This window comes from Pristiophorus japonicus, chromosome 4, assembly GCF_044704955.1.
Source record: "Pristiophorus japonicus isolate sPriJap1 chromosome 4, sPriJap1.hap1, whole genome shotgun sequence".
Lineage (NCBI taxonomy): Eukaryota > Metazoa > Chordata > Chondrichthyes > Pristiophoridae > Pristiophorus > Pristiophorus japonicus.
Window position 1 is genome coordinate 160,310,239 of NC_091980.1, and position 16,048 is coordinate 160,326,286.

The 16,048-nt window shown below is 43.9% G+C and overlaps 1 protein-coding gene across 3 annotated transcripts in view; it reads right to left on the reverse strand.

Annotated features, from left to right (window-relative positions):
* Positions 1-16,048, reverse strand: part of vps39 (VPS39 subunit of HOPS complex) — a 126,607-nt gene that overhangs the window by 55,930 nt on the left and 54,629 nt on the right. For all 3 annotated transcript variants that reach the window (XM_070878750.1, XM_070878748.1, XM_070878747.1), the window contains exons 9-10: positions 14,504-14,624; positions 12,549-12,669 (exon numbers count right to left, since the gene is read on the reverse strand). In XM_070878750.1, coding sequence (XP_070734851.1) covers positions 12,549-12,669; positions 14,504-14,624 — 242 coding nt within the window. The remainder of the gene's footprint in view (positions 1-12,548; positions 12,670-14,503; positions 14,625-16,048) is intronic.

The following is a 16,048-nucleotide window of genomic DNA, read 5'->3' on the forward strand; positions in this document are numbered from 1 at the left end:
CAGGATGGCAGGCGATTAAACACTGGCTGCAAGCCTTCAGTCCAGCTAAGACAGACTGGGGAAAAATTGCAGCCTGCCAACAGAAAGGAACAGAGGAGGTCCTGGAGTATGACGAGCGGTTTAGATGCACGTGGCTAGAACATTCGGGTATGAATAATACGGATGAGGAAATAGATGAACAAGTGTTTGGACCCCTGAAAGCAGCTTTCGTGGCAGGTCTAAAGCCAGAACTGTCCAAAATGCTTAAGGTAGTGTTACCGGACTGGGAAGGTAGAGGAACTACCTTTGCAGCATTGGTGGATCGATGTAACCAATTAGACCGGGATATGGGAGCTAAAGTCCGAGCTGTACAGGCTATGGGATGGAAATCCCAGGATTCCGATAAACAGTCATGAGGAAAATTACCCGGAAAATGTCATTATTGTGGGAAAGAAGGTCACTGGGCCAAGACGTGCAGGGCAAAACAGCAAGGTCGTGGCTGGGGAAGAGGACGCAGCCAGGGATACAATTCAGCCAACAAACCAGGCTTGTCACAAGATAACGATCTCATAGAAGCATTTGAGCGACTGACAATACAACAACAGAAGGAGTTACTTGGGATAGCAAAAAACGGTTAGAGCCCACCCTAGCCCCCCTCCTCGCACTACTACAACAGAGGGGAGATGGGCTATATATAACTGTGAGGGTGGGCGATAAGGATGTGGACTGTCTTTTAGACACGGGGCGGAATTAACATGCTTACCCCTACAATATGGAGACTTTTTGCCGTTGGATGGTAGGGCATGTTGGGGGCCATAAAATGGAAATTAAAAGAACGCCGATACTTAGAGGGCTGGGTCCACATGAACTAACCACGCCGGTCTGGATAGTCCCAGTAGATCAACCCCTTTTGGGAATGGACGTTCTAATCCAAATAGATTCATCGTTGCATTTCGAGAATGGTCGGGTGACATGGTCAATTCAAACTTTGAAGAAAGAAGAACTGAAGGAACACCCGATATGGGCTAAAGATAGAGCCTGCGTCATTTACCGGGACCAAGCCTCCATGCACTAAACAGTATCCCATCATTCCAACTGCCAGCGCGGGAATCTTACCGGTTATTCAGCAATTGGAGAAACAAGGGGTGCTTATTAAAACGCATAGCTCCTCCAATAGCCCCGTGTAGCCGGTACAGAAATCTAATGAGACTTGGCGTTTGACTGTCGATTATAGGAAAGCTAACCAGTGTATTGATCAAAAAGCTCCTTTGGTCGCAGATCCCTCCACCATTTTTAATGCCCTCAAACCGGAACATAAATATTTCTCGGTTATAGATATGGCCAACGGATTTTGGTCGGTGCCTCTGACACCGGAGGTGCGAGAATTACCTCCCCTGTCATCCAATATGTAGACGATATCCTGCTGGCTTCAAACACGGAAGACCAGCATGAACAAGATTTACGAGCTTTGCTGGACCACCTTCGGCTGAAAGGACATAAAGCCAGCATCGACAAAGCACAAATATCCCAAGAGGTTGTATACCTGGGACAAAAGATTTCACAAGGAAAGAGAGAACTTACCCAGGATAGAACTGCAGCCATTCGGGCTGCTAAAAAACCCACCACTATTCAGGAACTAAGGTCTTTTTTGGGATTGTGTAACTTTAACAGAAATTGGATTGACTCCTTCACACAGCTTGCTCAGCCACTGAATGATATTTTAAAGGGGAAACGTGCCTCCAAAGAAGCCATCACCCTCACTAAGGAACAGCAAGAGGCCTTCCTGAGTTTGAAAAAGGCTGTGTGTTCGGCACCGGCTCTGGGAATCCCCGACAGTGGTAAGCCATTTACCCTGTTTGTCCATGAGAAAGAAGGATATATGACAGCTATACTGACACAAGAACATGGGGATCGGCAAAGACCTATTGGCTATTATTCAGCAAAACTGGATGCGGTAGCCCTCGGATGGGGAAGTTGCCGAAGGGCCATGGAAGCTACATGTCGAGCAGTAATGATCACTGCGGGTCTAGTCCTCGACTGATTGTCAAGTGTCCCCACACCGTACACGCTTTGCTGTCTATGAATAGAATGTCTCAGGTGACGGCAGCAAGATGGACCCGCTGGACAGCAGTTTTGGAAGCTCCTAATCTCCATATCGTCCGGGCCAGCCCGGTTAATCCCGCAACTATGCTTCCGATGTCAGAATCGAGGGAGCAAGAGGGGGGAGAATGTGAAGAGCATGACTGCATGGAGATTTTAAAAGAAACAGAAGAGCAGCCTTAGCAGCAGAGGAGCCTCTGCACAACTCAGACCTCATCCTGTTTACAGATGGTTCCTCCTTTGTTGACAATGGTACCAGAAAAGCAGGATGGGCAGTTACAACCTTATATGACGTAGTGGCAAAAGGATGTTTACCCTCAGGAACGTCAGCACAACAGGCCGAGTTACGGGCCGTGTCAGAAGCATGTCGAATAGCAGAAGGACACACAGCCAATCACACTGCAAAGGTCTTGTGTAAGGATTACATTCCCTGATGGGGAGTCCCGAGTAGCATTGACTCAGATCAGGGAACACACTTCACAGGTGCTATCTGCCAAGAAGTCTGTAGGTTACTGAACATTACGTGGGATTTACACTGTCCTTATCATCCACAATCAGGACAAGTAGAACGCATGAATCGAACTCTGAAACAACGGCTTGCCAAATATCACCAAGAAGGAACACCATGGCCCCAGGCACTACCAATAGTGCTATGTAGTATTAGGGCAACCCCGAACAGAACTACAGGTTTAAGCCCATTTGAAATTATAACAGGAAGACCCATGTCGCTGCCATTGATTTACGGAAAGCTGATGTTCACTTAATGAGTGACACTTTGTTATCATACTGTCAGAACTTAACCGATGCTATTAGTTCTGTTTCCCGACAGGTATCGGCAGCTTGGGGTAATCCACCCGAAGGAGGACACGACATCATCCCAGGAGTCTGGGTGTATGTGAAAAAGTTGCATAAAGAACCTTTGGGTGCCAAGTGGGAGGGACCTTATCAAGTGTTATTGACCACCCAGGCAGCTGTTAAAGTCCAAGGAAAGAAAGCCTGAATCCACGCTTCACACGTTAACTGAAGCTGAAATCTAATAAGGACAATTACTTTTTGCCAAAATGTATAAATTTACTGTATTACTGATTGTAGGTATTCTAGGCATTTGCCTACTTCTTACTAGCCGACCCTGTGCACCAAAGGGAAATAGTAGGGTAGCAAGGGAATTACATGTAAATACCTTTTTATATATGTCATACATTTATGCCAAACAAGGTAACATTTCTAGTTGTTGGGTATGTGAGCATATTCCTATTCACTCAAAGGGAGGGATTCCCTTGAGGCCAGTTCCCTTGAATATCTCGGAAATGGCTGAGTAGATAATTAATCAAAACAAAAAGGCAATGCGTTTCAGGATACGGAAAACTGAGCACGTAAATGGAAGTCAGCAGGTTACAATCTGACTACCTTTGAAAGGGGATACCAACCGTGCTACAATAATTCCAAACGGCCCCCATTTTTTGTTATCACTAATACAACGGGAATGGGAAGACCGGGGGAGTCGGTCTGTCTGATTAGAAACATCAAAGGAGGCCAAAATATGGGGTATAGTAACTGCTCCCGGAATTATAATATAATCAAGCCACGGAACCGTCCAAACTGGGCCGATGTGGGAATTTTTAACGTAACGGGGATTCTGAATAAAACAGATGGAAAAGCCTGGACAGGCCCCGGAGTGTTGCTGACAAAGAAACAGCTAACATTCATTGCCTATAATGGCACCTATTGGGTGTGTGGCCACAAGGCCTACCCTTGGCTGCCCCAGAATTGGATGGGATCCTGCTATTTAGCTTATATTGTGCCATATATGTATCATATAAAGTCACTGTCAGAACATTTACACCGTCCTAAGAGAGCTATCACAGAAACAGAGGTTCTTTGCCATTTTGATCCCCAGGTATGCGACCGCCAGACTGGCAAAGGAATCCATTAACATGGCATCCGTTGTGGAACGGGTAGCCAATGATACCTCAGAGGCCCTAGTTAAAATCAATGCAGAAATGGTAGCAATTCGCACAGTAGCCCAACAGAATAGACTAGCCCTTGATTACATCCTGGCTGAAAAGGGAGGTACTTGCGCCCTACTCAGAACTGAGTGTTGCATATATATCCCAGATAGCTCCGAACAAATTACCCACTTAGCGGAGCATATCCAAAAGGAGGTAGAAAAACTTAAGCAACCCCCATCATTCACTTTGTGGAGTGGAGCCACTGAATGGCTAGGTTCAACAGGAACTTCATTGGTGGAAGGTTTAATTCTAGTTGTAATTATTTTACTTTTATATTGTTTGTTTATGTTGATTAAATGTTGTTGCGACCAGGCGGTGTAGCTGCTGTCCCGCAGGTGAGACACCTTGCAGGTCCCAGCAGACCGTCTGTACGTGGCACAGGGGTATGTTATGCTTAAGGGAAGGTTGTTTACTGGTTGAACTAACATATTGATTTGGATTAAATTGGAATAAGGTTAATTAACCTACTAAAACCAGACTTCCATTGTGGCCACGATGGAACTCGAGTTGGTGTAAATTTGTGTGGAAGCTACTAGTCCGGACATGTGGCGAAACACATCAACAAATTTTAGAAGGAAACTATATTAACATGTATGAAATTATTTTGTAGAATGTTTAACCAGTGATACCTGATATTTTATGATTCAGTTTGTGAAAGAATCAAAGGGGGGATTGATAGAGAATTCAAACAAGCTGCATTTAGACAGGCTGTGAAAATTCACAGACAAGAAGTCAGAGATGCTACGTGAGTGGTAGCATGTTGCATTAAGTCATCAATCAACTTGACATTTTAGGACCCTTGGGTAGCGAGCCAATTAAAAGGTTAAAAGACTATTAATTGAGCCAATAAGGTCAAAGGCGGCGAGTTCTTTTCTGTAAATTGATCCAGGTATAAGTACAGCCATTTTGACCATGTGGTCTCAGAAGGACAAAGACCTGGCTTAAAGCCAAGAGCTTTTTACAGCTGCCAAAAATAAAGAAATTAAAACTACAATCGGAGTTCGTATTTCATTGGGAATTAAGAGATCTAACAGAGACACTTCATCGATCTCAAAATTCCTTGGTCCATTGGCTGTATCAGTGATATAACATTTGGAGGCAAGTAGATTCCATGGACATTATCCTTTACCAGAAGCTCAGCATCGGGATGTGCTGAGCAATTGTCTAGCAGCAAGTATATTTTGCAGTTTTCCTCAAGGCCAGCTTCTGTGCAATGAGCACACGTCTGAGGAACAAAATTCTTCTCAAACCAGTTCAGAAAGATTACCCTGGTTACCCAGGCTTTCTTATTGGCATAATAATGCACTGGCAATACTCTCAAACCCTTGAAACATCTTGGACGCTGGTTTCTCCCAATGACCATAAACTTACACTTGTGTCCCAGCCATATTTGCAGCAGCAAGCACAGTCAACCTATCCTTGGCGTCTTTTACACCTATGGCTGCGTTTCTTCTGCTGCTGCTAATGTCTTTCGCGGTATGTAGCGCCAAAACAGTGCTGTCTCGTCAGCATTGTACATTTGTTCAGGTGAAATGTTATCAGCAATTAGTTTGATGAACTCATCAATATAATTTTCAGCTGCCCGATGATCTGCTGAGGCTTTCTCTCCACATACTTTCAGTTGCCTGATGCCATGACACCTTTTAAATTTGGCTAGCCAACCAGAAGAGTACTCGCATGGAGTTTCAATCCCCAGTTGTGCATGGGAATATTTTAGCTTGTTGCACCACCATTGGGCCAGACAAAGGAACCTTTTCACTTCGCTTCTGTCGCCACCATTCCATCACTGCTCGATCCAAAATCACCACATTTCGGCTTATGCATACTTTTCCTCTTACTCATTTCCTTATGAACAGCACCTTCCGCATAAAACTTCATGAGCTGTTCTTTCTGTTTTCTAATATCATAGGTGGTAAAGAGTCCAACACCATACTCCTCACTCAATCTTCTCACTGAAGCACCTCTATCTAATCTCTGAAGTAACTCAACTTTCTTGGCAATTGGAAGTGAACTGTGCTTCCTCTTTCCTTTATCTGAACCCATTGGGGTACAGGTACCTGTATCTGTTGGCCATTTTGACATGTTTGCAATGACAACACAAATTCACAATCTTTACCTGTGCAGATCTTTAAAATCGGGAAAAACACCACAGCAATGGAGTCAGTTTGGGTGGGGTCTGATCATGCGGTGTAGGTGGGTCAGCTGGGGTAGCCCTATAAGGTTTAATGCCACTAATTTTTTTTTTTAAATGCTGAATTTAAAAGTGCATGTACAGTACAGGTAGTATTTTTTTATTACAGGTACATGTACAGGTGTGCAAACTTAAAATCGCGGTGAGGTCGGGTCAGCTCCACTCGGAGTCATGGGGCGCGGCGATCCGATCGCGCAGTTGCTGCTTTGGGAAGCTGCAGTGTGCTGTGCAATTGGTTCCGGGAGGGGATTGGTGGGCGGACTGGCGGGCGGGAGGGGTCTGGCGGGCGGGAGCATGGTTAATTCTGGCCGAAGGGCCTGTGTGCTGGGCAGAGTTGATTCTGGCCAAAGGGTGTGTGTGCTGCGCAGAGTTGATTCTGGCCGAAGGGTCTGGTGCTGCGCAGAGTTGATTCTGGCCAAAGGGTGTGTGTACTGCGCAGAGTTGATTCTGGCCGAAGGGTCTGGTGCTGCGCAGAGTTGATTCTGGCCAGGGACCTGCGTGCAGAAAGGAGGGGACTTGCGCTCGGGAGCTTGGTTGATTCTGGCCGAAGGGTGTGTGTGCTGTGCAGTTGGTTCTGGCCGAAGGGTCTGTGTGCTGTGCAGAGCAGAGTTGATTCTAGCCGAAGGGTCCGTGTGCTTTGCAAAGTTGCTGCGGACCCAGGAGCTGCGGTGCGGTGACTGTGAAGACCTGGCCTGGAACAGGTAGGATTGGCGTTTTTATCCTTGCAATGCTATTAACTGTACAGTAGTTGGATTTCATTTTTTGACTCTTCACTAGGCCCGGCTGACGGTGTAAACGGTTTGACAGGGTGTCCGGATTCCAGAACATTTTACGGATTCCGAATTACTCTGCCACCAATCGGTCCGGAGTCCGGAACATTCTGGAACTTCGAATTTGGGAGGTCAAACCTTTATTAAGTTTTACCGTCATTGCCTTTCTTTTGTACTCAATGCCTTTATTTATAAAGCGAAGGACCCCATATGCTTTGTAAACAGCTTTATCGACTTATCCTGCCACCTTTGAAATTATGTCCCCTGCACCCAAGTCCAGGTCATCAATATATATCAAAAAGCGCAGTGGTCCTAATACCGACCGCTGGGGGGACACCACCACTTTTCTCCCATCTGAAAAACAACCATTCACCACTCTCTGCTTTCTGCCTCATCCAATTTTGTATTCACGCGAGCACTGCCCCATGAATCTCATGGGTTTCAATTTTTCTAACATCCATTATGTGGCACTTTTTCAACCCTTCACCCTTCTGGCATCACCACATAGTTACATATTCAAAGAGGATTGAAAGATTGTGGCCAAGGTCTCTGCGATTTCCACTTTACTTTCCTCGGTAAACTAGGATGCACCTTATCTGGACCAGTGACTTTTCTACTTTCGGTGCTGCCAGCCTTTTAAGTACCACGTCTTTATCTAATTTTATCCTACCTATTGTCTCTACCCCTTCTCCTTTACAATTGCAAAGTGCCGCAGTACAGTGGGACCTGGGGGTACTTGTGCATGAAACACAAAAGGATAGTATGCAGGTACAGCAAGTGATCATATAGCCTTTATTGCAAAGGGGATGGAGTATAAAAGCAGGGAAGTTTTACTACAGCTATATAAGGTATTGGTGAGGCCACGCCTGGAATACTGTGTGCAGCTTTGGTTTCCATATTTACAAAAGCATATACTTGCTTTGGAGGCAGTTCAGAGAAGGTTCACTAGGTTGATTCCGGGGTTGGGGGGGTTGACTTATGAGGAAAGGTTGAGTAGGTTGGGCCTCTACTCATTGGAATTCAGAAGAATGAGTGGTGATCTTATCGAAACGTATAAGATTATGAGGGGGCTTGATAAGGTGGATGCAGAGAGGATGTTTCCACTGATGAGGGAGACGAGAACTACAGGGCACGATCTTAGAATAAGGGGCCGCCTATTTAAAATAGAGATGAGGAGAAATTTCTTCTTTGAGGGTTGTAAATCTGTGAATTCGCTGTCTCAGAGAGCTGTGGAAGCTGGGACATTGAATAAATTTAAGACAGAAATAGAGAGTTTCTTAAATGATAAGGGGATAAGGGGAACGGGCGGGGAAGTGCAGCTGAGTCCATGATCAGATCAGCCATGATCTTATTGAATGGCAGAGCAGGCTCGAAGGGCCGTATGGCCTACTCTTGTTCCGGTTTCTTATGTTCTTATGTTTTACTGTGACATTGGCAGCATTCTCTTCTTTTGTGAAGACAGGTACAAAGTACTCAGCCAAATCTTCTGCCTCCACAAGATTTTTTTTTAAATCCCTAATCGCCCCCGCCTTCCTTTGACTATGCTTTTACTCTTTATAAAATACTTCAATGTTCCCTATTGTGTTACTCGCTAATATTTTATCATTCACTCACTTTGCCCCTCTTATTTCCTTTTCCAGTCCTCTTTTGCGCTCTGTATTCTGCTCAATTCTCTACTGTATGAACATTTATCATAAGCCTCCTTTTTCTGTTTCATTTTAATTTAGAAATCCAAGCAGCTTTTGATGCCTTTCCTTTGCCCCTTATAGGGAATTTAAATTAATTTGAACAGCTAAGAAGCACATATGGGGTTCAAAGGATGAGCACAGTAATGTACTCCAGTGTTTAAAAAGCAGTTTTAAAAAAAAAAATGTAAAAGACTACTACTGTTATCATGTCACTGAATTAGTTTCTAACTTCAAGTCTTGCAGTATGACCCTCAGTCTATGGCCCAGTTATGGATTTATGCCCAAGAATGTCTTTTCAATATTAAATGTCCCCAATTATTCTGAATTATTGTTAAAAGCTTTACATACCAGTTTACAGGTACAGACTGTTTCTTTAGAAACTGTAATGGATGGACAATCCGAGAATCAGAAATTAAAGCACAGGAGGTTATCATTTGACCCATTGTGTCTGTGAATGGGCAGGGAAAATGGAGTACGAGAAGAAGCTTGCAGGGAACATTAAGGCGGATTGCAAAAGTTTCTATAGATATGTAAAGAGAAAAAGGTTAGTAAAGACAAACGTAGGTCCCCTGCAGTCAGAATCAGGGGAAGTCATAACGGGGAACAAAGAAATGGCGGACCAATTGAACAAGTACTTTGGTTCGGTATTCACTGAGGAGGACACAAACAACCTTCCGGATATAAAAAGGGTCGGAGGGTCTAGTAAGGAGGAGGAACTGAGGGAAATCCTTATTAGTCGGGAAATTATGTTGGGGAAATTGATGGGATTGAAGGCCGATAAATCCCCAGGGCCTGAGTACTTCAGGAGGTGGCCTTGGAAATAGTGGATGCATTGACAGTCATTTTCCAACATTCCATTGACTCTGGATCAGTTCCTATGGAGTGGAGGGTAGCCAATGTAACCCCACTTTTTAAAAAAGGAGGGAAGAAAACAGGGAATTATAGACCGGTCAACCTGACATCGGTAGTGGGTAAAATGATGGAATCAATTATTAAGGATGTCATAGCAGTGCATTTGGAAAGAGGTAATATGATAGGTCCAAGTCAGCATGGATTTGTGAAAGGGAAATCATGCTTGACAAATCTTCTGGAATTTTTTGAGGCTGTTTCCAGTAGGGAGAACCAGTTGATGTGGTATATTTGGACTTTCAGAAGGCTTTCGACAAGGTCCCACACAAGAGATTAATGTGCAAAGTTAAAGCACATGGGATTGGGGGTAGTGTGCTGACATGGATTGAGAACTGGTTGTCAGACAGGAAGCAAAGAGTAGGAGTAAATGGGGACTTTTCAGAATGGCAGGCAGTGACTAGTGGGGTACCGCAAGGTTCTGTGCTGGGGCCCCAGCTGTTTACACTGTACATTAATGATTTAGACGAGGGGATTAAATGTAGTATCTCCAAATTTGCGGATGACACTAAGTTGGGTGGCAGTGTGAGCTGCGAGGAGGATGCTATGAGGCTGCAGAGTGACTTGGATAGGTTAGGTGAGTGGGCAAATGCATGGCAGATGAAGTATAATGTGGATAAATGTGAGTGGTGGTAAAAACAGAGAGACAGACTATTATCTGAATGGTGACAGATTAGGAAAAGGGGAGGTGCAAAGAGACCTGGGTGTCATGGTACATCAGTCATTGAAGGTTGGCATGCAGGTACAGCAGGCGGTTAAGAAAGCAAATGGCATGTTGGCCTTCATAGCAAGGGGATTTGAGTACAGGGGCAGGGAGGTGTTGCTACAATTGTACAGGGCCTTGGTGAGGCCACACCTGGAGTATTGTGTACAGTTTTGGTCTCCTAACCTGAGGAAGGACATTCTTGCTATTGAGGGAGTGCAGCGAAGGTTCACCAGACTGATTCCCGGGATGGCGGGACTGACCTATCAAGAAAGACTGGATCAACTGGGCTTGTATTCACTGGAGTTCAGAAGAATGAGAGGGGACCTCATAGAAACGTTTAAAATTCTGACGGGGTTAGACAGGTTTGATGCAGGAAGAATGTTCCCAATGTTGGGGAAGTCCAGAACCAGGGGACACAGTCTAAGGATAAGGGGGAAGCCATTTAGGACCGAGATGAGGAGGAATTTCTTCACCCAGAGAGTGATGAACCTGTGGAATTCTCTACCACAGAAAGTTGTTGAGGCCAATTCACTAAATATATTCAAAAAGTAGTTAGATAAAGTCCTTACTACTAGGGGAATCAAGGGATATGGTGAGAAAGCAGGAATGGGGTACTGAAGTTGCATGTTCAGCCATGAACTCATTGAATGGCGGTGCAGGCTAGAAGGGCCGAATGGCCTACTCCTGCACCTATTTTCTATGTTTCTATGATGATGTTAACTCCTCCAATGGAGCTACCCAACACTAATTCCATTGCCTTGCCCTTTCTTTATCAAATATTAACTCATTTTCTTTTATATAGGGTTATATCTTCTGCCTCAATAGCTACTTGTGATAAAGCGTTCCATGTTAAAATACCCACCAGTAGGGAGAAAAAAAATTGTTCTAACTTCAAGTCTTGCAGTATGGCCCTGAGTCTGTGGCCCATTTACTGAGTTATCAACCATAAAATCAATCTTTCACTATTTACCATCTCAAAACCTGTAATAAATTTGAAAACCTCCAATAGATCCTTTAATTTTCTCTGGAAATACTCAGATCAGGCCAAAGCCTCCTTGGATATATGGATATGCAGCAGTGCCAGAAGAGTGAAAGTTTGCAAATGTTACATCCCTGTTCAAAAAAGGGGGAAGAGCGTTAAACCCGGTAGCTACAGGCCAGTCAGCCCAACATCAGTGATGGAGAAATTTTAGACTCAATAATCCAGGACAAAATTAACTGGCATTTGGAAAAGTATGGGCTAGCCATTGACCTGAAATATTAACTCTTTCTCTCTCCACATATGCTGCCTGACATGCCGAGTATTTCCAGCATTTTTTGTTTTTATTTCAGATTTCTAGCATCCACAGTATTTTGCTTTTGCTTTAATCTTCTCTGTTGCAATGAAAACGTATACATTTTTTGAGCCTTGCTACATAATATGCTCATTCCTGGTATCATTCTAGCACATCTTGGCTCTAAAAACATTTTACGAACATAGGGGTGTCTAGAAGAGCATGTAATACTCTAACTGTGACTTAATCAAGGTTTTCATGTGATTAATTTTCTTTCAATATTATTTGTTTGCTTTTGTATTAAATACCCGATGTATAAAACCCCAAATCACATTTGCCCATTGACAGCCTTTTCCACTTGCACTCCACCACACCCCCCCACCCCCCGCACCTGCCCCCCTTGAAGATCTTTTATCTGCATCCCAAGATCTCTGTTCTTCCATTCTATTAAAAATATATTCCTTTCACTTACTTTTCCCCAAAATGTACCACTTCACGATTCTCTGCATTTGCCACCTATATGCCCAATCTGCTGCCTGTCCATGTCCTCCTGGAATGTGCATTAACTCACTTTTTAAAAATATTTCTAGAATATAAAAACAGTTACAGCCAGTGACAATAAAACACAAACTTCCTTGCACAAGTGCCCAGTGAAAACAATGTGCAGAATAGTTTAGTATATATTTCACATCTCTCATCATCATAGGAGCACATCACTTTTTAACCTAAAGGTCCTTCCCCATCATTTGTTTCAATACTTAAAATACTGCAGTCATAGGTCATACCATCGTCATGATCATTCCACCCTCCCAGCTTAGGGAAGCACACGGACAGCAAGAGCCTCACATATAGTTATTGACAGTTTTTTGGGGGAGTAATTTAAAAAGACATGCAATAGTTAAAGGTGCATATTATAAATACTTACAGCAAGCTGCAATGCCAATTCAAACTGCTTGTCTTGTAGAAGCTGTCTGATCTGAGTTGCAATTGAAACAGGTACGAGTCGCCATACAAAGTGATTGCTGGCCACGTAGACAATGTTAGACCTGGGAAGAGGAATTGGTAGCCAGTGGGAGAGAAAGAGGAGGAGGAAAGAGATGAACATTTACATTCTATCATTCATTGTAATTGCCCAGCTAGCTGGTTTAATCACAAAGTACTGCAGATACAACTTGTTTGATCATGAAATGAAAATATTTCCATAAGAAATTTAGCAGTCTTCTTGAGAAGAAAGAATCAGATTGGGTGGAAACAGATTGCTACTTGCATGCTTCTAATGCACATCATCTCATTACCTTTACATTCCTCATCCTTCATCCAAAAAAAACTGCAGCATCTCAATGAAGCCAATAGAGGTAGAAACAGACATCCACACCAGCAATTCTCTTTTATTGATAAAATAATGCAGAATTTATGGCGGAGGGGAAAAGGATGACAGAAAATAAGCAGAGTGAAATGAAAGGGGATCTGAAACTGCCTGGTATGTTGTGAAAACAGAAGTATGTTATCAGTGTAGAAACAGGGAGCAAGTCGAAGGTGCACTCATTTACTAATCTGTACAAGTGAGAGGTGATACACTTCAGTTAAAAAACACATTAGAAGTAGGCTTAGTGTTTTGGAAAAATAATAGTAAAATGGAATATTATTTGAGTGGGGAGAAATTACAACATGCTGCGGTGCAGAGGGACCTGGGGGTCCTTGTGCATGAATCCCAAAAAGTTAGTTTGCAGGTACAGCAGGTAATCAGGAAGGCGAATGGAATGTTGGCCTTCATTGCAAGAGGGTTGGAGTACAAAAGCAGGGAGGTCCTGCTGCAACTGTATAGGGTATTGGTGAGGCCACACCTGGAATACTGCTTGCAGTTTTGGTCACCTTTCTTAAGGAAGGATATACTAGCTTTGGAGGGGGTACAGAGACGATTCACTAGGCTGATTCCGGAGATGAGGGGGTTACCTTATGATGATAGATTGAGTAGACTGGGTCTTTACTCGTTGGCATTCAGAAGGATGAGAGGTGATCGTATAGAAACATTTAAAATAATGAAAAGGATAGACAAGATAGAGGCACAGAGGTTGTTTCCACTGGTCGGGGAGACTAGAACTAGGGGGCACAGCCTCAAAATACGGGGGAGCCAATTTAAAACTAAGTTGAGAAGGAATTTCTCCTCCCAGAGGGTTGTGAATCTGTGGAATTCTCTGCCCAAGGAAGCAGTTGAGGCTAGCTCATTGAATGTATTCAAATCACAGATAGATAGATTTTTAACCAATAAGGGAATTAAGGGTTACGGGGAGCGGGCGGGTAAGTGGAGCCGAGTCCACGGCCAGATCAGCCATGATCTTGTTGAATGGCGGATCAGGCTCGAGGGGCTAGATGGCCTACTCCTGTTCCTAATTCTTATGTTCTTATGGAAGAGTAGTGGGATTTGGTACAGGTTCACAGGACATTAAAAGGTTGATAAAACTATTAAAAAGTGCTAATGGATTTCTAGGTTACATCACAGGAAGTATAAAATATAAAAGCCAAGTGATAATAATGAGCCCGTATAATACCTGAATAACTGCTCAGATTAGTGTGTACAGTATTGGGTTCCACAAAATAGGAAGGACATTAAGGTTTTAAGACTGCCATTTGCAGTGCATATCTGATGATTTCAGCTGCACAAACATGCAGCTTGCAGGCAATAACATATTGGGTACAACGCTTACTTTAGTACTTTGCAGCTGTGCATTCAAGTCCCAGTGCTACGTTAGAGTTCAATCTTCCAGCTGCGTAGGGCTTTAGTTATCAGCTGAGTGAAGTGGCCTGCCCTGGAAGGATTCCCTTCCTGCTGAAGGCCTATCTGCTGTGCAATGGAACGTCGAAAGAGGCATGCTCACTTACCCTCCTGACGTGATAAACCGGGGCCTTTGCAGCTCCACACTCTGTACAAGCAAGCGTGGCTCGAAGGTACGAATCTCCACATATCGCGGCAGCACCGCTATGATATAAGGGGACTGATGTTCTATTAGAGACAATAAAATAAAATGGATACAACTGTTGAAACAACTTTCTCTGAGCATTCTTTTCCAGTCCCAGTGGGAAGGGCACATTCAGGGTTTTTTTTGTTCCCATTTACTCCCCACCCCACAACTCCAGCAAGTACTCTTAAAGCAAATCACTGACCTAACAGCAGGTTCAAGATCAATACCCAGGCTATACTGATTTACCTGATCGCAGCCAGAACATTTGTAGTGCTACATGTAGCCTGTGGCCATGGTATAGCAGATTGGGAGGGAATAAAACCACCCAGTGAGGCCTGCTAGGAAGGCACATGTGGAGATCTGATCAGTATAGGATCAGGCTCAGCTGTGATGTCATCATAGTGGAACAGCATGCGTGGTAAGCAATGTCTGTGAAAGAATATCTAAGCAAGGAAGGCAGGAACAGTAAAAAGAATAGGAGGGGATGAGAGAAGCTGATCGTACTATTTCCCCATACTGAGATGACAGGTGTGTAACCAACCTCAATGAATTCTTTGAAGAGGTAACAGAGTAGACAAGGGTAATGCAGTAGAGATGTAATATATCTAGATTTCCAAAAGGCCTTCGATAAGGTACCACATAGACTAATGAATAAGGTCAGAGCATGTGAAGTCAGGGGTTTATGAAAGGGAAATCATGTTTGACGAATCTTCTGGAATTTTTTGAGGATGTAACTAGCAGAATGGACAAGGGAGAATCAGTGGATGTGGTGTATTTGGACTTTCAAAAGGCTTTTGACAAGGTCCCGCACAAGAGATTGGTGTGCAAAATCAAAGCGCATGGTATTTGGGGTAATGTACTGGCGTGGATAGAGAACTGGTTGGCAGACAGGAAGCAGAGAGTCGGGATAAATGGGTCCTTTTCAGAATGGCAGGCAGTGACTAGTGGAGTGCCGCAGGGCTCAGTGCTGGGACCCCAGCTCTTTACAAAATACATTAACAATTTAGATGAAGGAATAGAGTGTAATATCTCCAAGTTTGCAGATGACACTAAACTGGGTGGCGGTGTGAGCTGTGAGGAGGACGCTAAGAGGCTGCAGGGTGACTTGGACAGGTTAGGTGAGTGGGCAAATGCATGGCAGATGCAGTATAATGTGGATAAATGTGAGGTTATCCATTTTTGGGGCAAAAACACAAAGGCAGATTATCTGAATGGCAGCAGATTAGGAAAAGGGGAGGTGCAACGAGACCTGGGTGTCATGGCTCATCAGTCACTGAAAGTGGGCACGCAGGTACAGTAGGTGGTGAAGAAGGCAAATGGTATGTTGGCCTTCATAGCTAGGGGATTTGAATATAGGAGCAGGGAGGTCTTAATGCAGTTGTACAGGGCCTTAGTGACGTCTCACCTGGAATATTGTGTTCAGTTTTGGTCTCCTAGTCTGAGGAAAGACGTTCTTGCTATTGAG